The sequence below is a fragment of the Trichoderma ghanense genome (genome assembly GCF_004382785.1).
Source record: "Trichoderma ghanense strain CCMA-1212 chromosome Unknown scaffold_29, whole genome shotgun sequence".
In the NCBI taxonomy this organism is placed as follows: Eukaryota; Fungi; Ascomycota; class Sordariomycetes; order Hypocreales; family Hypocreaceae; genus Trichoderma; species Trichoderma ghanense.
The window spans coordinates 120984-142610 of NW_027395692.1; the positions used below are offsets into that span (position 1 = coordinate 120984).

General features: G+C 55.6%; 7 protein-coding genes across 7 annotated transcripts; 2 read left to right on the forward strand and 5 right to left on the reverse strand.

Annotated features, from left to right (window-relative positions):
• Window positions 1–1468: 1468 nt before the first annotated feature.
• Window positions 1469–4023, forward strand: CCMA1212_010700 (Adhesion defective protein 1; the record flags this gene model as incomplete). The annotated part of the gene is made up of 6 exons (XM_073707735.1): window positions 1469–1772; window positions 1844–2046; window positions 2139–2735; window positions 2798–3097; window positions 3160–3477; window positions 3547–4023. 6 exons carry the CDS (start codon window positions 1469–1471, stop codon window positions 4021–4023), a joined length of 2199 nt encoding a protein of 732 aa, XP_073553804.1.
• Window positions 4024–6038: 2015 nt separating this feature from the next.
• Window positions 6039–6519, reverse strand: CCMA1212_010701 (uncharacterized protein; the record flags this gene model as incomplete). The annotated part of the gene is made up of 2 exons (XM_073707736.1): window positions 6039–6042; window positions 6107–6519. The coding sequence occupies 2 exons, from the start codon at window positions 6517–6519 to the stop codon at window positions 6039–6041; spliced, it is 417 nt and encodes a 138-aa protein (XP_073553805.1).
• Window positions 6520–7119: 600 nt separating this feature from the next.
• On the reverse strand, window positions 7120–8888 carry CCMA1212_010702 (Fructose-2,6-bisphosphatase; the record flags this gene model as incomplete). Its single annotated transcript, XM_073707737.1, has 4 exons — window positions 7120–7638; window positions 7746–7859; window positions 7932–8485; window positions 8780–8888. 4 exons carry the CDS (start codon window positions 8886–8888, stop codon window positions 7120–7122), a joined length of 1296 nt encoding a protein of 431 aa, XP_073553802.1.
• Window positions 8889–10895: 2007 nt separating this feature from the next.
• CCMA1212_010703 (uncharacterized protein) lies at window positions 10896–11842 on the reverse strand (the record flags this gene model as incomplete). Its single annotated transcript, XM_073707738.1, has 2 exons — window positions 10896–11130; window positions 11427–11842. 2 exons carry the CDS (start codon window positions 11840–11842, stop codon window positions 10896–10898), a joined length of 651 nt encoding a protein of 216 aa, XP_073553803.1.
• A 961-nt stretch (window positions 11843–12803) lies between these two features.
• On the reverse strand, window positions 12804–14323 carry CCMA1212_010704 (putative aspartic-type endopeptidase; the record flags this gene model as incomplete). The annotated part of the gene is made up of 3 exons (XM_073707739.1): window positions 12804–13126; window positions 13191–13338; window positions 13421–14323. 3 exons carry the CDS (start codon window positions 14321–14323, stop codon window positions 12804–12806), a joined length of 1374 nt encoding a protein of 457 aa, XP_073553807.1.
• Window positions 14324–16978: 2655 nt separating this feature from the next.
• Window positions 16979–17959, forward strand: CCMA1212_010705 (uncharacterized protein; the record flags this gene model as incomplete). Its single annotated transcript, XM_073707740.1, has 1 exon — window positions 16979–17959. One exon carries the CDS (start codon window positions 16979–16981, stop codon window positions 17957–17959), a length of 981 nt encoding a protein of 326 aa, XP_073553808.1.
• A 550-nt stretch (window positions 17960–18509) lies between these two features.
• On the reverse strand, window positions 18510–18821 carry CCMA1212_010706 (uncharacterized protein; the record flags this gene model as incomplete). The annotated part of the gene is made up of 1 exon (XM_073707741.1): window positions 18510–18821. One exon carries the CDS (start codon window positions 18819–18821, stop codon window positions 18510–18512), a length of 312 nt encoding a protein of 103 aa, XP_073553806.1.
• Between the last annotated feature and the right edge of the window lie 2806 nt (window positions 18822–21627).

A 21627-nucleotide genomic window follows, 5' to 3' on the forward strand; every position in this document is an offset into this window, starting at 1 on the left:
CCTTGGAAACCTGAAGCTCCCAGTCCATATAAATACAACTTGATGTCCTGCCATCCATCCTCGTCCGGCGGGTTATACTTTGCTTGCTGGCAATCCTCTCTGCCTGGTTCGCTACATGCTAGTACTGATTGCGCTGGAGTGGCTCGCTTCTACTAATCCTTCTTCTCAAATTCTCTTGCGCACATTTTACTCTTACCCCCTTCTTTGTTTTCTTCACTTTCTCTCCGCACAGCTTCGCAGTATTACTTCTTAGGTACAAGACAGCGCTACAAAACATCAAATACAAAGTCTCGCGTCTCTCTCGCCGAACCCTTTTGATTGCCATCGTCAGAAGCGGGGCTTTAGCACGGGTTAGTTGCATAATCCCCACCGGCGTCCCCTGGAGCCTCTCTCTTCTCTCCCCTGGTCACCCACTCACGTACCCACGCAGACCAAAGATCCAACGCCGTCTCGCTCCCGCAGGCATTATCGACGCCTTGCCTACACTGCGACGTCTCTCGTCTCGCCAAAGACGGCCTGGGACCTGACACAACGTTCTGTCTGTCTCTGCATCTCCCTTCGCAGCTCGTCCGCTTTGCCTCATCCTCGCCGTGGGGGACAGTGCTTGGGAGTCGCGCTGCAGACTTTTGGGCAAACCTCGCCAGGCAGACAAGGGGAACAGGGTGAAAAAAGAGGAAGACAGCTGCTAAAAAAACAAGCCCTTTGCCGGTTGGGTCGGTTGCCGCCGTCATTCACACTCCACTACCTGGTAGGCTGAAGCTGGCTCTCTCTGCAGATTCCCGTTGAAATCGGTCGGGGAGATATTTTCCACTCTTCGCGCCCTGCACCGCGTCCCATCGTCCGGCCTCATTCCCTCTCGCTCGCTCTCCGCCCATTACCCTCATCTGCCGTCCCCAAACACAAGCCACTTCTCCTCTGGGCTCGTCTCCCCTGCGTGCTGCCCACTCAGCCGCCAGACCTGTTTATTTGTCACCCCCGTCGCAGCTGTCCTTGAGTCGGGCTGGTGTGGTATCACGGATCGCACCACCAGCTACGAGTACCTACCCATCGGACCGCATTAACTGCTGCCGATGCATCGTCGCCACTGCACGCCTCGTCGCTTCTTCTCGCCATAGATTCATTTCCATTTCCCGGCCACGCATCTGCGCCCGCGATCCGATTTCCCTTTTCCCTGCTGGCTTTTGGGCGCCTTTGACCAAGGTGCAGCCGTCTCCACCGCCTACTACCCCGTAATCCACGCTTTCCCGCTGCCGCGACGCGAATCTCGAGAGGAACAAGAGGCGGACACGACGACGGCGACAGGACACAGCAGGACCTGCGACCGACAGCAGAAAGCGGTCGGGAGGATTACTCGCTATTTCGACGGCGGTCGCAGCATTTCCGCAGCCTCTTTCGTGTGCGCATGCAATAGTGTCCGCAGGCGCTTGTCGATATCCACGCTGTGGATAGCCGACCTCGACGAGAGATGATGGCTACGAGTATGGGCCCCAACTTCGCGGGGCACCCTGCCATGGGACATCCCGGAGTTGCTGGACATCCCATGGGGGCCCCCGGAATGCCTCCCAACGCCGGCCAGCAAGGCGCGCCCGGCGGCATGCCTCACCAGTTCGCTGGCGGCCACATCGCCGTCTCCGGCCCAGGAGGCCAGGTCAATCCGGCCATGATGGGCGGCATGCCTCCTGGTGCCAGTCCCGGCCCTCACGCGGTACACCAGCTCACCCCCGCGCAACAGCAGATGTTTCAGCAGCAGCAGCAGCATCTGCAACAGCAGTGTGAGTGTCAAAAGTGACAGACAGCAAGGCTTGAAAGGACTGCGTGCGCTAACGTGTGGACGTCGTTCTAGTCAACATGAACAACCCGAGCGCAATGGCTGCCATTCGACAGCAACAACTCCTGCAACAGCAGCAACAGCGGCAAGCCATGTTCGCCCAGCAGTTCCAAGGCATGAATACCGCGGGGGTCAACGGTCTACCGATGGGCATGCAACTGAGCCCCCAGCAGCTTCAGCACCTGAGGCAACGGAGCGCCGCCATGGGCCATGTAGGCGTGAGTTATCCTCGTGCATGCGATTCTCGCAGTGATGGATGGAAGGAAGGAAGGAAGAAGAAGGACGCCTACTGACATTTTTCTCTCCCCAGGCGCACAACCCGCAGGCAATCATGGCCCAGCAGCTGGCCCTCCAGCAACACGCGGCCCAGCAGCAAGCAGCCCAGCAAGCGCAGCAGCAGGCGGCGGCGGCGCAACAGGCGGCGCAACAGCAGGCGGCGCATAACCAGCAGATGGCTGCCGGCCATAACCAGGCGCAGCACATGGCAATGAACGCGCAGCCCATGGGCATGCAGCAGCAGAACCCCATGGCCGCGGCGGCTCAGACGCAGATGGGCGCCCAGCAGCAACAGAACCAGCAGCCTCCGGGACAGCCTCAACCGCCACAGCAGCAGCAGCCTGGGCCCCAGTCACAGCAGGCGCCGCAGCAAACCTCTCAGGCCGGCACACCCGCTCCGTCGGGCCAGCAGACACCGTCCCAGACTCCCGCCCCGACACCCGCCCACGCGAACCAGATGCCGCCCGGGCAGTCCCAGCCCCAGCAAGCTCAGCCTCCGAACCAGGCTCAGATGGCCGCCCAGCAGCTGATGGCGTCTTCCATGATGCAGCAGCAGCAGATGAGAGAAGGGATGAAGACTCGGTGTCTGTTGAAGCTGATGCAGTTTGGAGAACGCCTTAGCGGCTATCCTGTATGCTTCCCTCGACGTCGTGATGCACGAAGTGGGTTTGATTTGCTGACACTGTTGTGCAGGGCGCAAAGAACAAGGACGATTTGTCATATTGGAATAGATTTGTAGCCCAATTCTTCTCACCCAACGGCGTGTTCCGACATTCACTACACGTCAGCGACTCCGAGGACACACCGGACAAGCAGTACGACATTTCGTACCCAGCGATTGCTCGCTACTTCCATACGCATTTCAGCAGTGGCGTGAAGAGCATGCAGCTCATTCTGGATAGCGGAAGCAGTGACAAGCATCTGCCAGGAGACTGCTACTGCATCGAGAACCCCAGGGCCAGCTTCGTCTACTGGTTCGAGACGGGCTCACATGTATGTCACGTCCCCTCACACAACGCTGTGTCTCTTTGTTTGCTAACATATCATGCTTCCAGCTCGTGGCCACGGGCACGTTGCGGGCACAATTCGATGCCGAACAGAAGATTGAACTGTTCGAGTTCCTCACGACGAGACAAGAGGAATACGTTTCTCGGAAACGGGTGATTGAAGCTGCAAAGCCGGCACACGAATGGATCAAGGAGTGGCGCAGCGTAAACACAATGGATGGCAAGCAGTCACCGGAGATGTCCAAGAAGGGCAAAGCCCGCCAGCTCAAGTCTCCTCAGAAAGAGCCGCCTGGGGTTTTGGTCGATCTCCCAGACTCTGCAGTGAACAGCAAGGGCGTCACGGAGGCGGTACATCAGTTCCTCGAGGTATGTCGATGCGGGAGTTTAGATGAATTTGGCCCAAGGGGGGAGAAGGAGAGCTAACCATTGCTACAGATCGTGGAGGTCATGGGTCAGATGAACCCGTTGTTCGGATTTTACCACTCCAACCCTGGCCTCAGCCCCTATGGCGCGCTCGAACAATACGTAGCCACTCAGATCAACAACAACGCAGCGCCCATGATGAATGGGCAAACCATGGTCCAGGGGCCTCGGACACCCAGTTTCGGGCAGTTCCCGATGGGAGCGAGCCCTGCAGCGGTGCACATGAACCTTCCGGGGTCGCCTCACATCGGCAGCCCTGCGCCGGGCCAAGCCCCCGGCATGCAGCTCCAGCCCAGCCAGCAAGGGACGAGTTCAAGCGGGCCCAGCGCCAACACATCGCCGGCTTCTAACAAGCGGCGGCGTCCGTCCACCGTCAAGGTTGAAGACGACGCGGCCGCAGCAGGTGCTGCCCAGGTCAACGGCATCCAGAACAGGGGCAAGCCCCAAACCCCTCGAATGGCCAAGCGGTTGAAGGGCAACCCGTCTTGAAGCGCCACGCCTTTTCGCTCGATTCACGTTGATGGACGTCTGCTCCATTCCGCCTACGATTGACGCTGTGCCATTGTAGCACGGCGAAGCACGCCATTTTTTTTCTCATGTCCCTAGGTATTCATGATGGAGCATGGTGGCGTCTCTTGTTTTCGCTTTGTCCTTTGGGCTCTCTTCCAATTTTTTTTTTCTTACCAGTTTTGCTTTGGACTTCCTTTATTGGCCTTGGACAAGTTTGGAAAAAGCTTTGATTTACAAAAGAGAAACCGGGACAAGTATACCAGCCAGTCTCTGGCGGCATGCATGTCCACGGTAGCCGTTTGGAAACCCCGTGCTTTCCGCACGTCCTTGTGTCGGTGGATTGATACCCTGCGGTGGGAGTGTGCACTTGTCGGCAACGAACAAGACCCGGGGAGCAGCTGGACATGCTGAGTGGGAAGCATTGCCCAGTCACAAACACGGCATCTGAGGGGCCCCCAAGTCCTCTTTTCCATTTTTCCAACCTTGTTCTGCTCTCTACATGACGATATATACGGAGTAGACGCCACGGGATGAGGCGTTTTGGGTCTTGCCATCGTTGCGCGACAGATTTAGCGAAGGAAATATTAGAGACGTGTTGGGCGCTGACGGCGGAGGGGAGAAAAGGAGGGAATAGGTTTCTATAATTTGGGTAACGGAGTTACTCGTGTACGATAAACCTTTTTTTTTTTTTTAATTTTGATCCTGCAAGACTCGATTGGTCGATTTGCTTTGACACGCCTCCCTTGACTTATTTCTCGTGATTTGTCTTGTCCCATGTCTTCTTCATTGCTTATGTAGTTGTACGTTTCTGGTTTCCCTCCGCCGGGGCCAAATAATGGTCCTTTTGCAGTCGATTCTCGTCTCTGTATGCGAGCTCGCTGCGTTTGACAGCTCGACGGCCAATCAAGGCCAACAGTGAAAAGGCCAAAAGGCCAAAGAAGCAAATGGAAGCAAAGTATCGAAGCAGAGGAGAAATAACCAGATTTCAAAATGGACCCCATGTGTTGCTCCCATCTTCTTTAGTCCACTCCTTCTCCCAATCCTTTTGGCATCATTGGAAACGTTTCCTCCTTACGTTTCCCCTACTTGTCGTCTTTCTCTTATATTGTCTTGGGTTTCTCCCCCCTCCTCTGTTTCCGGCATCTGGTGTAACCTTTGTATTTTTGTCGTGCCGTTGATGAAGTTATACCTGATCATTTCGTCCTGGTTTATTTTTTGTTGAGAATAAGGAGGAGAACACCCCCCGAGAATGGCTGGTTTGAAAAAAAAAAAAAAAAAGATTTGTTTTTCGTTCCCTATAACCTTGGTACTAATACGACGTGATATTGCAACGTAGTACTAGGTAGGTATATGTTGTGCCTTTATGTCCCTGCGTCTTATCAGGCCGTCATAATTGTAGCACCTCGTATATGCTTAGTATATGAAGGTTAATCCTCTCTCTCTCTCTCGGAAGTGGGCAGGAGGAGGATACTATATCCTCCAGTCAACCCCCTATATCCCGGGGACTATCTTCAAATATCTCCTCTTCAAAAGCTTCATATTCCGGAAAGGGCTGTCCAGCTGCATATTATCTAGCCTGATCACTTCAAATCCCCTCTCTAAAACTCATTCTCGCTACATCTTCACCTCACGCCAACCTCCACACCCCCTTGAACATCCATCCTCCATAACGACACCAGTACCAACGACAACCACCCATCTCGTCAACCTAATCCCAAGCTAATCTCACCCCGAAGCAGCAGCACCACCACCAGCATCACCACCAGCACCACCCTCATCACCACCCATATAAACCCCAACAACAACAAAAACATCCTCCTCCCCAACCAACCCCTTGACACTCTCCCCCCAAACCCCCTCATCAACATCCACCCCCAGCACCCTCACCACATCCCCATTACACACCAACCCCTCCGCCCCCCTCTCAACCTTCAACCCACACAATCCTCCCCCCTCCCTATTCGCACAGCTTCCCCCCGGCATCACATAAATCTTCACCTTTGCAGCATCAATCCTTCCCCCGGCATGCCGAATCGCAATCCCATGATGCCGCACCGCAAACTTCCCCACCGCAGCCAAGAACTTATCCCTGCTGGGGAGGTCATCGCGGCTCCAGGATGCGTCTGTGAGGGCATACCCGTCCGAGTCCGAATGCCCGTAAAAGACAATTCGCATGCTGAGCCCTTTCGCCTCCGACGACGAACTTCGTCCCGGCGGCGTCGCTCCCGGCGGTGAAACAGAGATAGCCAACGGCAGCTGCAGAGAGAAAGTCGTAGGCATGACAAAGACGGGCGGAGGAGAAACCATCATCATCGTGAGGGGCATGACGGGCTGAACATGTTGCTGTTGTGGATATTGTATCGTCAAGACCTGCGGCGACGGAAATGCCATCACCATGGGCTGCGGAAAGACGTGATACTGGGCAGGTCGAGGCGTGTGGGCCGCGGAACCGGGGACGAAGCCGCAAAATGCCATCATTAGCTTCAAGAGTCCGACATCAGCGAGGAGAAACTAGATCACGACAATGCCTTGTCCTCCCCACCAATGATCGAGATGGAGAGGGGAGGTCAAGTCTTCATTAAATCGTAGGCCATGCTCCATGATTGTCCCCTCTTTGGATAAACAATCCTTGACAGTGATCAGGGCGCCTTGGGCCGTTGACCGTGTTTGGGGAGAAGTTGACTGTGAATCACGTATGCAAACGTCTCACGCAAACACTGCCATGCTTTGATTTCTGCAACACAAGAGATCCCGAGTGCCTCACGTAGATAGTTTGGTCAGTGTGAGAGATGGATAAATTCTCGTATTTTAGTTTATCGAGTGAGCAACTCGGACTCACCCCCATCGTTAGCTAAGTAATGATGCATTCGTGTACAATGTACACCATTTCCAATCAAAAACCGCGTCAAGATATGCATAAACATGGTGGTAAGTAGCTATCCCTTTTGTGCCGTTGGTCGGCATTCTGACCCTTGGTGCCCAAACTCCGTAAACTCTCCATTGGTGATCAACGAATATGCTTCCAACATCCCGTCTTGTTCCTTTTATTTCTCCCTGCTCTCATCTCGTGACTGCTCAGAGGCTCTCCGGAGTGGGATTCTCGTGCTTAGCCGTGCTTCCCTTTCCTCGCCAAGTGCTCACGGCAGGAATGTGAGCCTCATATCGAACCTCCTCGGTGCCGTACGCCCTTGGCGTGAGCTTGATGAGCGTGTGAAGCGGCACATTCATCCAGGGGCTCTTAGCCTGGTCTTTCTTCATAAAGTACGCATAGATGCAGCGCAGGACCGCCTGGTGCGTCACAATGAGAATGTCCTCGCTACGTTCCAGTTCCATTATGATAGGCTCCAGGCGGATAACCACGTCGCGGTAGGACTCGCCACCGCGGTATCGGTAGTTGTACTTGTCTTCATCGCGGGCTGCAAAGTCTTCGGGGTAACGGTCCTTGATCTCCTGATATGTCAGGCCATCGCACACGCCCGAATCCAACTCATCTAGCGCTTTCCACTGCAGCTGGTTGTAGTGCGGCGGGAGGAATCGGGCTGTGGCAATGGTGCGTTTCAATGTCGACGTCCACACTGTCAGGGGGCGGTCATCCTATTGTCATGGTCAGCACCTGTCGTACGCACGCACTATTCCCCCAGATACACAGAAGAGGCCCGCATTGCAAGACGTCAACCGCAACAGAAGGGGTTTGGACTTACCCCAACGGACTCTCGCACAAGCTCCGGCAGTTTCCTGGCATACATCTCGCCTCGGGGAGACAACAGCGTGTCGCCACCAATTCGTCCACTCAAATTGTATAAGGATTCACCGTGCTATAGAAGTTGGTATTAGCACAATGAAAGGGACAAGATACTCTTATGACATAGTCTCAGATGGTTGCTTACCCTTGATAGCCAGACGGACCTGGGCCGAACATGCAGATTCATGAGGTAGTAGACGATGCGGCTCTGAAGGTAGTCCTGAATGCGGTTAATGATGACTTGCCTGCCGACGTTCATCAACTTCAGGTAGGTGTAATGATCTTCGTCATTGTCAGCGTTGATGGTTTTGTAAACCTTTTCGTAGTGGCTGATGCGGTTGCGAAAGTCTTGGGCTGCGGCCTCGGGATCCTGGCCGCGATAGTCGGGGCTTGTTAGTTTGACGTCCCGGATGTTGGCCATGATGACCTCTTCGTCGTCGCATTTGCTCTCGACAAAGAGCACTTCAATGCCGTGAGCGGCGCACGTTTCCTCAACCCATTTGCGGCGCTCCTTGGTGGAATTAGTCGCGTCGAGGATGCCGACAACACCGCCGGTGCGGAACCACGCGAGCATGTCAGCAACAGCGGCTTCGGCTGCCGCACGGCGCTTCCGCTCACCCTCGGGATTGTTAAAGTCAAAGAAGTCAGCGGTCGGCTGTGGGGCGTCATGGCGCCGATAGTTGCCGACATTGAAGGTCGCTGCTGGGATTGACAGCCATTGCAGGTATCTTTGGGCTGCATATCCGAACAAGCAGATGAGAAACAAAAGTCAGTCGAGGTTCGGACAGTCAACGTGAAGTGGCGTGAGAAGTTGGAGGAAACCGGGCAACTTGGGACAACGCTAGGGGAGAGCGGAAGAAGGGGTCGAAGAATAGACATGCTGAGGCATGTATGGACGGATGGACGTGCTGGGTAGGGACATGATAGAACTAGTAGTTCCACGGAAAGAGAAAGGAGCTCTTTCGCCTCTGCTTTGTCTGGGGATATGCATACCTAGTTGGGCAATGTAGCTCTTCCCGCGGGCCGGGAGACCAACCATGACAACACATATCTTTGTGTCCTCGACCTGGATCCCCACACCATTGTTAGTTTTTGACGGCATTGTCAAGACGATGAAGCCGGCGATGCTGCGGCGGCTGTTTGCTCAAATCAAGTATGCTGATACGGTGTTTGGGGTGTGATAGCAGAGGCATCCGGCGAGGCGACTGATACATATGAGGGCGCAGCGGGAGCAGAGGAGACACAGGCAGCAGCGGCAATGACCAGGACGACAAAGAACAACGGCGGAAATACGTGTGGCCCTCGTTGTCCCTCCTGGGTCAGAAGGCAAAGGTGAATTCAGCTGCTGAAAAAGCCGGGAAGAGAGCCGAGCGGCGCAGGAGGATGTCAGGCGTAGGTTGCGTGAGAGTGGCTGGAGCAGTCCAGAGCAGGCTCAATCCGTGAAGAAGAGACGGCTAACGATCCAGAGCGTGACGAGCAGCCGGGCAATGAATAGAAGCGTGAAGGGGCGTCGATTCGAGACCTTGAGCGCGTGAGGGTGTGGGCGCGAGGCAGCTCAAAAGGGTCCAGATTCAGACGGGTTCAAATCGACGTCAGGCCGCCTTAGTGGCTAATGCGCACTAAGCCTCAGCGGTCGATTCGATGCTGCGCAAAAAGGGAAAAAACCAACAGCCGAGGCAAGCCTGCAGGCAAGCAGCAGAGGGGGAATAACTGCTGCACGGCGGGTAGCACTGCAGCAGGATATCGTCGAGGGCGGCTGTGATTGGGGGCAGAAAAATAGGGAAAATTCTGCAAATGGATTTCCGGGCCGAAGTGGATGGACGAGGATGAAGACGGGCGAAAAATCTTGAATCTTCTGATGGAGACTTGCGGAGTTGACGCGGGAAAGTGATCGTGGAGAATAGATGGAAAAATCGAGATGGTGATGGAAAAAAGAGGAGAGCTTAGGATATCGGCCCCCAGAAGTACGGCCTAGTACCGGTGAGTACCGGCTGTTGGTGATTGCGGCGACGCGTGACCGGCAGATACAAGAATGAATGTGAATGAGAAATAATACCCCAGATTGTCAGCTGGAAGGCAATCACCTTCACAGCCGCAGCCGTATTGTTCGTCGTCTCGAATCGAGCTCTCCTGCCCAAGATACCAGATGCCTTATACCTGTTAGGTACAATGGGAATGAAGCAGGCAGATGCAGGCCAGGCACTAGCTGGTAGTTCCTGCCATGCAGAGACAGAGAGACAAGCCCAGACTTTCTGAATCCTTTCCACAGGGAGGAAGAGCCGAGAGCATGCAGGAGTGTGTCGAGGTGGTGGCGGCAGTTAATAATGAAATGCAACTGCAGCAGCCGGGGGGAAGGAGCTGAGGCACGCGGACAGGCGACCGGAAGGTGAGTGACGACAGCCACTTTCGGCAAGAGCGAGCACGAGCAGCACCTGGCGTCCACGCAGGGGCAAAGGAAGGAGGGAAGGGAGAATGGAAACGGAAACCTTGATCAGATTAGGAAGATGAAAAGAACAGCAAGAACAGGGGCAAAGAAAATGTCCCCTGTCTCATTTTGTTTTTCTTTCTTCCTGCTGGACACGATTTTGCTTCCGGGGAGCTTCAAGTTCTCGAGGCCACCCCGCATTGTGGTCAGTGGATGCATGGCCCGGTGCAAGCCTCGTCTCAGCCGCCCTGTGCCTGAAAAAGCCCGACCCAGGGAGTGCATGTGCCGTTGGCCAGTGCCAGTGTCGGTGCCTGAGCTTCAAGTCGCTTCCTCAGCACTTCGTCCTGTCCAGCAACTGCCTCGGCCCTCAGCCCCCCGATTGCCCCCTCCAGGCTCCCCTTCGAATCCCGTCGGATGCCCCCGTGATGCGCCTGCTCACAACAGGGAACACGAAGTAATAATAATTACTCCATCCTGCGTGGTTGATGCTGTCTGGCGGCTCTGTTGCCCCCTGTGCCGACGATGCGCAGTGGGGGACCAGGGGGGCGGCTCTGGGGAATTTGGAGCTCCAGGGCGTCGGCTCACGGCGAGATGCCCTGCGCGCTCGCCCGGTTAGGGGGGGCTTGCAGGGCCTGGCCAGCGCTGCGGGGCCGTGAGCCGCCCCTGACAGCGCCCTACCAGCCCCTACCAGCTTGCAGCAGCAGTCCGAATCGTCCCGGCAGACTCCATCTCGACGTTCCGATTCGAAGCCTCGTTTTCGTGGGAGAGCAGGTGACCGCCGGCGAGTTGAACTGAAGCATGATCGATGTCCAGGTTGTCCGTCCTTTCTTGCTTCCGCGGTTCCGCGAGTCGAACCATCTGCGTGCCAGTCTCGCCATCTCGGAGGCGGCTCAATGGCAGCGGCCCGAGGCTTTGCGGCCTTGATGGCGGTCGAGATCAATCAATCAATATCAATCGCCCATCCGCCATCGAATGGCTTCTCTCCACCTCCGGGTTGTCCCCATGATTGCCTCTTTCGGGCATCGTGGCCACGGGCAGTGGTCGCGTCTGCAGGAACACACCCCTGACCGACAAGGCAGCCTGTTGAATTTTTTCCCGCCCTGATTCCCGGTTTGCTCTTCTCGGATCAAAGGCAGCCAGCCATTCACCCGGACTTATCCGACAGTCGCAGAGAAGTGAAGCAGAAAGGCATGAAGGTGCCATCATGGGACCGACTGCTCATCTCGTATGTTGCAAATGGCCTGAGCGCAACTGAGCCGGTCATTGTCGCAGCTTGACTGCAACTTCGCCCTGTTGAAGAGACCAGCCCTCAGGGTTCTCTTTTCTTGCTCCCTTGCCCTCTCCACAAGCATGTGCCGAGTTTGCGTGCCTCTTCTTGCTGTGCCTCGGGCTGCGCGTTTGCGATGTCCTTGTTTGATGCCAGTCGCCGCCGTTTGTGGAACCGGGTCAAAGGGGCTGCTGCTGTCCTTGCCTTGATGCTCACCGCCTGCATCGAGGTTGCGTTTGCATTTTGCAGATGCAGATGCGGATACAGATGCAGATGCAGATGCAACCACTTGGTCGCCATGACGCAGGTTTCTTTGTCCATCTGCTCGCTCAGCCACTTGGCTGGCAGCCATTTCGCATAACATTGCGTGTAAAGGGCCGGATCCCGAGGCAGGAACTTGGCAGATCCAATGGGAGCAACACTTCAGGCGGAAAAAAAAAGAATAGGATACACTCAACGGGCTTATCTCACCTTGCTAAAACTCCACGTATTCGCCCTCGCCCTCCCTGACGGTGATCTGGGCGTCGGCGGCCCAGCAGCAACGCCAATCACCATGATCGTGGCCGTCTGCTTGCAGCGATTTGTCGCCCCTTGACGTAGACTCTCGATGACGGAAATGCCGCGTTTTCGCCTCGAATTGATGGACCGCCCACGAGGCTGGCAAAACTTCTAAGGACGATTGAAAGAAAGGATAGATGAGGGAAAAGAAAGAGAGATGGATGGAATCAGGATGAATGTTGCTGATTTTAACAGTCTGGAATAAGCAGGGAGAGTTGACTCTTTTTACACCGGAAAGAAGCACGCAAAAGCCTGATAACGGCGGAAAGGGGGGCGACAGTGGGTTGGCTTTGATTTTCTTTGGGCCCGCGCTCGATTCATGTTCTATTAGCACGAGCAAAAGGGACGGAAAATGCTAGTAAGAACTGCGTGGGTGATAAGCCTGGTCGCATCGTGTTGCCCTGGTTGAGGCGCCGCATTCCATCAGATTGATCAACATGTGATATTGCAGTGAGATATTTATATGTCATTGACCCCGTTCAATTACTCGGGATGACCTTAAAATAAACCGTTCATCATCACAATGCCGATTAGATCCGATTGGGAAGAGAAGAATCTTGCGTTGAATTTGCCCCATATCCTCAAAGAATTACCACGAACCTGCAAAGTAAAGAGAAAAGAAAGGTGTAGCCCATCGTCCACGTCACACCAACGACATCAAGTCCGCGAATCCCTTCATCTCCCCTTGAAACCAGTCCTCGTCCCAGACCGCAAAAGTTGACAACAACCAAATCGGAAAACAGACCAAACAAAGAGTCAGAGCGTCCTCACTTCCGCCCGTAGAACCGCATCTCCGCCGCCCCAACATCAAACACGGCGACGACGTTTTGCAGAAACACGTCCCCGAGGATATACGGCCCCGGCCCGCCGCTGGCGACGCCAATCGCGCAGTATCCCGTCAGCGGGTCGACCAGGTCGCGGTAGACGAGGTCGGCCGGGTTGATCCAGAACTCGACGCCCTCGATGAGGACGGCGAAACGCGGCGGGATGGCGGTGCACTCGACGAAGTAGGTGCCCCATTGGTAGAGGTAGACGGCGCGCGGCTGGAAGGCGTTGGCGATGGCCTCGGCGAGGGCTTTTGGCATTTTTGCTACTTGTTAGTGTTTGGGCTCTCTTATGTTTGAGTTGGGGGGGGGGGCATGTGTGTTGCTTACGAGGGGGGAGGTAGAGCATCGTCGTGCCCGTGTCGACAATGTACGGATACTTGGTCGTGTCCGTCGTCTGGTCCCATTTCATGCCGTCGGGCACAATCGTGTAGAAGGAGTGCTTCCACGCCGTCTCGGGCGACCCGATGAGGTTCGCCTGTCCCCTCCCCAAGTTTGATACCGTATCAGCCGTCCAGTTCCTCATCACCCAAATCATCTGGGAAACGAGCACAACTCACCACAATCAGATCCGTCTTGGCGAAGCCGTGAAACTGCCAGTCCATCGGCGGCAGTCCCCCCCAGGCAATCACCCCGTCCGTCGAGTTCCTCACCAGGGCCACGCTGAAGAGCGGATCGACGCTCCCCTGGCTGATGGCGCTCGTCAGAAACGGCGTGTAGCTCATGGCGTTCCAGGGCGCCTCGGCCCCGACGTCGCCGTAGTAGGCGCTCGTGATGGCCGGGTACGCCAGCCCCAGGATGCCGACGGTGACGTTGTTGCCGTGCCAGTACGTGCTGTTGGCCAGCCCGACCTGCTGCCTGGCGACGGCCACGCCGCCGCACGACAGGTCGCTGTAGCCCATCGGGCCCGAGATGCGCTCGCCCGAGCCGTACTTGAGGAAGAAGTGCAGGTCGTCAATCTGCCCGCCGCCGAAGCCGTCAATGTACGGCCGCGAGAAGCCGCAGGCCGCCTCGCTGTGCGCGTCGCCGCCTAGGTCCGCGCACTCGAAGCCCGTCTGCGTCGCCCACGTGTCGGAGCTGCCCGTGTCGAAGAGCAGCCAGACGGGGACGCCGTCCCAGCCGCACTGGATGGCGTACTGCGTCGACGCGTCCGTCACGGCCGAGACGTTTTGGAACGACTGCCTGAAGGGGCCGCTGCCAGGGATGTTGCTGCTGCTGCGGACGCGGCTCAGCGCGGACACGGCCGAGTGCTGCTGGCCGGGGCGGCCCTTGATGCCCCTGAGGCGGGAAAAGCGCATCGTCGCCCGGTCCTCGCTGGGCGACCGGAGGGCCTTGGCCCGCTCAAAGGTGAGGCCGTTCATGGGCTTGGCGAGGTCCCAGTCGGCGGCATGGCGGCGGGCCTGCGGGAGGTTGGCGGCGGATGCGGTGGCGACGAGGGAGATGGCCCATTGTGTGATTCTCATGGTGGTGAGTGCGGTGACGATGATGCTTGCTCTTTGGAGTGATGAAGTGTGATGGATAGAGTGATGGAAGAGGGAGATACGATGATGGAATAGAAGAGACAGGAGAGGGGCGTTGGAGAAGAGTGTCGGCAGAGAGAGTGAATAGAAGGAAGCAAAAAGGTCATCAAGGTGTTTGAGACGAGAAGAGCAGCAGGAGAAAAAGGGGCCACCGAATCCTGACACTCCTCGACAGCTGGCAGCACCACCGAGGGAAAAAAAAAAACACCACAATGTTTGTCGGGCCAGCCCACCTGTTTCACCCCACGGGCTGCCTTTCCGTGTGAGAGGGATACGGCGGGCGGACACAAGCTGGCCGTGTCCTCGACGACGAAGTAAAAGGGGGGGGGGGATGTTTGCCTTTCTGTGGACGGGGCGGGACGGAGGATGGCGTCGAGTCTCGGGAGGTTTGTTGCGCGTCACGGTTATCGAGTGTCTTTTCCGTGGAGTTTGCGTTCTGAGTGATGTGTGAAGCGTTCATAACGTGGAATAACTGTCGTTGACGGAACACGTAGAGAAGGTAAGTCACCGTATAGGCCGGGGAGAGCAAACGTAAGGTATGGAGTTCAAACGATACAACAGAGACAACTCATAGGTCGACCACTGGGCCAACACTCGCCGCACGCTCATACGAATCTCACTCTCAACTACAACAACCTCCCCATTGGCTCGCAGCTCCAACGCCATCTGTCCAACAGTGACACCCGCGTCCGGGAGCTCCCCCGAGTCCAGAAGGTTTGCTATATAGTATGGGCCATTCGTTCACGCTTTCTTTTCGTGCCCTGTCCGGTATGACTGATGCAAGCTCTTGTCTCTCGAGACACAGAATGGCAATTGGCCGAGTTCCGCATGGATAGGGTTCATCTCGGGCAGATATGCCTTCAATGCCGTCTTTGACGTCTACACGGCTTGCCCCACGACCGGCCTCGAGTCGACGGGGCAGTATCTTCTTTCAACAATGTCAGCTAAGCAGAGCGTCACCCTCGATAACATCACCAGGAATAACTCCTTTCAACACCCTTGTCAAATACTTCCGTCTCGAAAGACACTCACCCCTTGTACAACCCCCGTCAAACCCCGATCGAGCGGGATACTCAAGATACTGCACACATCCGGTCCCCTCTCCCACAAGACAGACATTCCTCCCCTAAAAAAAACAAAACCCCCGACCAACAAGAAAAGAAGAACCAAAACTGCCCCGAGCCGACTCTTGGACGCAGTCCGTCACACCAGAAGCTTTCGCCCGTCACACAATCAACCTCGACCACGGCGGCACTTGTCCATCCTCCCCCGGCCCCGTTTCGACTCCCTTGGGTAGCATCTCACTCTTACAAAGCTGGGTTCTTGTATCCAAAGTTCGCTTATTTTGCCGAGACAGCGAGAGTCTGGGATATTGCTCGCCTCGACTCGGGATTTTTTGCCTTCTTTTCTTTTTCTCTCTTCGTGGATATATAGCTCTATACTTAGTCAAGGCAGGCAAGGTAGGTATTTTGTGGGCGTAATAAGAACATTGAAGGGCTGGACGCTTCGACTGGATCGCAGCTAGGTACGTACGTTTCGGTTCAGTAGAATCAAGCAGCTTCCCCAGGAGAATTGATATATCCCCAAGATGTATCTCCTGATGCTGTTTATCTACACTCTTCCTCGGATCATGTCACCAAGGCAGTCCTTTCAAAGGTTCTCAAGAGTCTAAGATTTTATGCATAAGGCATGTATCTCTCTCTATATACCTTATCTTACCAAAATATGAGGCATCCCTTCATATATCCATATACGTCGTTGCTACCAGTCCGCAACCCAATGAAGATCAAGGCACCAAAAGCAGGCTGGACAGGCTCCCCAAACGTATATCATTGGGCAATTGAGCAGTATCATAGCAGACTACTGTAAATCACCCCCTGCTGCTCCGCTCCCCCGGGCAATTGCGCTTCCCCACGGCCCATCGTTGCACTTCGCAGTCTAGAGCCGAGGCTAAAACCCTCCTCAAACAGCCGCTGGCCATCAAATTGAATGAGTCGAACAACACCTGCTCTCAGAAATCTAGATTAAGATAGATACACCATCAAGCGTTACCTTTGCATGCAACATACCGCATAATAGACAGCCATCTCATCTTATCAATCGCGTCCAACTGAGTTCTGCATCGTGCATCTCATCTCCATCCCCCATCCCCCAGCCCAGCCAGTCGCATCTCCTGCCAACCTGGGCTACCTCTGCGACACTACCAATGCCAACATCAAACCCACGCGATAAACCACCAAAACCTCCATCATCGTCACCGCATCCGTATATGCGCCCCTCTTTAATATAAAGAAAAACGATATGCCCTCCCTCGCCACCTCCGCTCCTTTGCCGCGCGTCCTCCGGCGCGTCCATGGCCTGCGAGCCGTAGTCCGTCCTCGCCATGTGATTCCCTCTTCGCCATCCAGATGTGCGGTACATCCGAGAAGAATCCACGGGGCTGATCTTCATACCCATCGTCGTCCCTTGCACGGTTGTGCTGCTGCTGCTGCCCCAAGCCCATCCTTTGCGCCTCGCGGATCGACTCACGCCACCACACAGCTGAGAATGGCCGCAACAAAGACACCGCTTGCAGAAAGGGAACCCCCCCTTTCATACATGGAGCACCTCAGTCCCTCCGTATCCTACTACAACCCAGCATCCCTCCACCACAACAATACCAACAGCAGCAGCAACAACAACAACAAGGACATCATCCCCCAGGGAGCCACTCCCACAAACGGCCACCCGGAACTCATCCTCGTCCTCAGCTGGATGGGCGCCCGAGACGTCCACATAGCAAAGTACATCGCCCAGCACCGCGCCCTCTTCCCCTCCTCGCCCATCCTCCTCGTCCGCTCGCCCGCCTCCCACGTCTTCTGGCCCAGCCTAGCCCGCAAGCACATCCCGCCCGCCATCCGCATCCTCAAGGCCTTTGCCGAGCCCGAGACCACGGCCGCCCCCAGCAGCGGCGCCCGGCCCAGGGTCCTGCTGCACATTTTGTCCAACGGCGGCGTCAGCACCGCCGCGCGCATCAGGGAGCTCCTCCGAAAGGAACTCGGCAGGGACGCCGCTGGCAACAGGCTCGTCATCCCCCGATACGCCCTCTGCCTCGACTCGTGCCCGGGCAACTTCGTGTGGCAGAGCACCCACAGGGCCCTCCTGCAGTCGCTGCCGCGCTGGACCTCGCCCCTCGTGCACATGGTCATCGCCATCGCCTGGCTGATATACAAGCTTCGCCTCACCCGGCCCGCCCAGAACCTCAACGCCGAAGCCCTCAGGCGGCAAAGCTTGCTCCCGAGGGAGACGCGGAGAACGTACCTGTACGGCACGGCAGACGCCGTCATCAGCTGGCAACACGTCGAAGACCATGCCAGGAGGGCGGAAAGCTCGGGCTTCAAGGTACGCAAGGAGAGGTTTGAGGGTGGGGAGCACGTGTCACTCGTAAGAAAAGAGAGCCAGCGGTATTGGCAAGCAGTCAAGGAGACGTGGGAAGGTGATGGGGCTGTATTTGAAGCTGTAACGGCTAGCTATGCATGCTGCGATAACAAAGGAGACTGCTCACAGGAGAGTGTCGTGATGAAAAGAAGCGAGGTTTAAAATCAAATATAAAAAAGAAGAAGGAGGAAAGGTAAAGAAGGGTGACAAAGGAAAGGAGCTCCCGAACGCCGACCCGTCCATAGATGTAGATGTTTTTTTTAGGATAGAGGGATAGGTGTATGAACCGTGAAGCCGTAGATGATACTCGAGATAATTTTCGTGCCACAAACTCCACCAATGATTAACGGATGATATCGTCTTCTTCAAGTCGCTCCCCATCAGTAAGCGGCATCGCCAGAAGGGGTTCCCGAAATAGTAAAGATGTAGATTCCCGGTAAACCAACCCAACGCCGCTCTTTAAGAATGTTCAAGAATGCCGATTTAGGGCCAGTAGTGCAGATTTCGAAACCCGAACCCAATTGTATGATGCATGAAAGTCAAATGTGCTGCCGATGTCCTCCTTCAACTCCGTCAACGCCTTTTTCCGGTGTGCCCAGCATTTGTGTATCTCCCGGCACAGTTGAATTGGGAAAGAACAGGTGAAAGAAGTTGCATGCCATTTCGCTCGCCAGATTCTCGATGCGGAGTGTTGATCCCATATCGAGGTGGTTCAAGTTTTGGCCTTCTTCCGTGAGTTCGTCGAGTCATCATCCTCAGCGAGCCGCTTGCTCTGGCTTGCAAGGCTCTGCCCTGCCCCTGCCTCTGCCTCTTCGCCAACATCGCCGACTCCTTCGTCCTCCTCGGTACATCGGTCACACTCCTGGTCGAATTGATGCCGTTCTTGGAACACGCCGTTTGAGCAGTCGCCAAAGTTTCCATTGTTTTTCGCCTCGAGGCACGATAGCTCCTGTGAGAGCTCTTCCCATATCTGATCCTCGCCGCACTTGGTGCAAGTGCCGCTGAAAATAACCAGCCGACACATGACTGAGACTCGAAAATGGGGTATGAGAAAGGAGATGAGAAGGGCTTATAGGCGTCTGTCCACGGATGATCTGCCCATCAATAGAGTCGTTTCGAGAGTATCCCGTGCTTCTGCAACCGGGGAGAAGCAAGCAAGCGACCAAAACGCCTTTGCATTGAGACAAGACCGAGCGATGGTTTGTAAGAACTTTGCATATCAATCTCAGCCACGACTCGCTCTGCAGTTCATGACGAAAAAATTTCACATTGCCAAACTCCCAAAGGCGGTGGGTGAGGGGGGATTCATACCGATCAACGGTAACGTGCGTTGGTAGTACCTACACCGTTGCACACGGGCCTCCGATTCAATTCTCCTAAACCGAGACAAGACGGGCGTGACTTTTTCCTTTGCCCCTCAACCGGTGGACTGCGTTGGTTGGAGGCGTATGAAATCCGTGAATGTGAATAAAAGCCTCCGAAATCGTTTGGTGCACCAGAGGCCTGCGTCGCAAGGGAGTTGGGCGTCGTCAACGTCGCACAGGTGACAAGAAACGGCTTCTTCCCATTTGTGTTAGTCCATGGACAGACGGGGTCGCCGTATTCAACAGAAAGAAAAGGTGAAGAGAAAGGAAATGAGGAGCAGAGGCCAGGGGGAAAAGAAGGAGAAGGACCGGTAAGAAAGATGGCGGAAGGCGATGAAGAAGACCAACCAACCGACCAACCAACATCCAAGCCCAAGGAGGGATCTGTGTGTGCTTACTTGAGAACCCGACGCGGATCTCCCTCCCAGAAGCGATACAGCGCAGGAGGCATCGCTCACACAGACAGTGACAGAGGACGCGGCTAACAGCCCGCCTGCATGCTTTGTGCGTCGTACCGCTCAACTTCGACATGGGCCGCCGCAACTGCTGTCATCTGTCATATCCGTCCATCCAAGCCCACCACGTAATGAATGCAACGCCTGTGCAAGTATTCGCATGTATGTTGGCAATAAGGGGTGGGTCTCCAGGCTTGCAGTGGCTTCCATGTCGAATCCGGAGCATACCAAGATGCGTCGGCTAGAACTGGTCAAGGCATCGGAACAAACGGTCACAGGTCGGGCACACGTAAGGGAGTCGCCGACGGAGGAGCCGTCACGGCGAGACGAGACAGCGCCGGCGTCCATCCACATCGCAAGGCTTCGCTTGCTGGGTGTCCTCGGCCCACGCAATCTGGACATGCATCGATCCATCGTGTCTTTCGAGGCTCTCTTCCCGCTTTTGCCCCATAGTGCCCAGGTAAGAGAGTGGGTGCTGTCTGTCTTGCATGCAAGAGTTGGTCCGTTAGTTGCATGCATAGCCCAATCAAGCCGGTGCTCGTCTCCAAGCCCGCTGTCGGGCATCTCATGACTGGCTGTATGGACCTCTACCGGACTACCCTACCGAGCAGTACAATACTTGCCATTCGTAGGGGGCCGTGACACCATGGAGCATCACGCAGGGATACTCCGTATGTACTCTCTACCCGTGTCTCATCCTGTCCTGAGCGGTATGTATCACAAAAAGCACGGCCTAGGGAAGAGGCACTCTTGTGCTCTCGTCACTTGCACCTGAGTCGCCCAGAGGCAGAGAGAGCTGGTCTGACACGGGCTGCCAGCAGTAAGATTCTTGGATGGACAAATAAGGATGCCATCGTCGAGCTGCTGCGGCGGCCATGACGAGTCGTGCAGGAGCATCGCAAAGTGGGCGGCCTGTTCCGATTCGAGTCGAGGAATCGATGAACAGCTTGGCGGGTGGAACCGTGTGCCAAAGGTGCCCATCGGATTCCTTCCGCAGCCTCGGACGCGATGTAGCGTTGCGGTTGGCGGGGAGGGAGTGATGCAGGCCCTATCCCAGATCTCTCGCTCTCTCATGCTCTCTCCCTCTCTCTGTGGCCTGAAGCCGTCCAGGGCTGGCGGACATGCGGGATGAGAGGGGAAGCTCGGCGCCACCATGCCTGTGCGGAAAGTATGCTTCGTACTCATGCGTGTGCGTGTGCGTGTGCGAGCTTGTGTCGCCTTCGATTCACAGCTGCAGAATCAATGAGCGGCAGATCGGACCAACAGATTAGCGATGGGGTGGGAGACGGCCAAGTGAACCGGCAGGGCACTCGACTGGAGTGATTCAGACAGACAATCTCCAGAGTGGAGGAGCATCAGCCAGTGGGCAGGGGGGGTCTCGGGGTCTCTGGTGTCGTACCGCAACGCACATCGCCAGCGTGCCAATGCTTGTATGTACTGTACAGGCACCTGGGACTTGTTTCGACGCAATGGCAGGCATCCGCAGTGCTTGCAAGCGGGAGCTGCAGTTCGGACGGAGGACGGCGAAGCAGACGCAACAAACTGCCTTGGTGTAGGAACCTGTTGACTGCCAATGTGAGAAGTACCAGATCAAAGGAAGCATCAAGGGGAAAGAGCTCTGGCCTCTTAGTCATACCTCAGGGCTGCCTTAACCTGCTATCGATACCCTCAGCCATTCATCGCCAAGTATCAGGTAGTGCCTTATTTTCAACATCGCATCATCATCATCATCACGAGGCACGTCTTGATAATTGACTCGATTAAAACTACTTCTACAAACAGACTGAAACCTCCCGATCCGTCCCGATCAAATGTACTCATACTGCTCGCTACCTATTCCATACCGCCAGTATTTCTCCTAGATCCGATTCCCACTCCTGCTCGCTAGAGGCGCCGCATGTCTCGCCCTCTCCTCCCCATGCACCGGGACTCTGCCGCTTCATGACCCTGATAACCGCTCCTATGAAAAGGTAAAAAAAAAAAATGCATAGTAGTTACCGCTTCAGCTGCT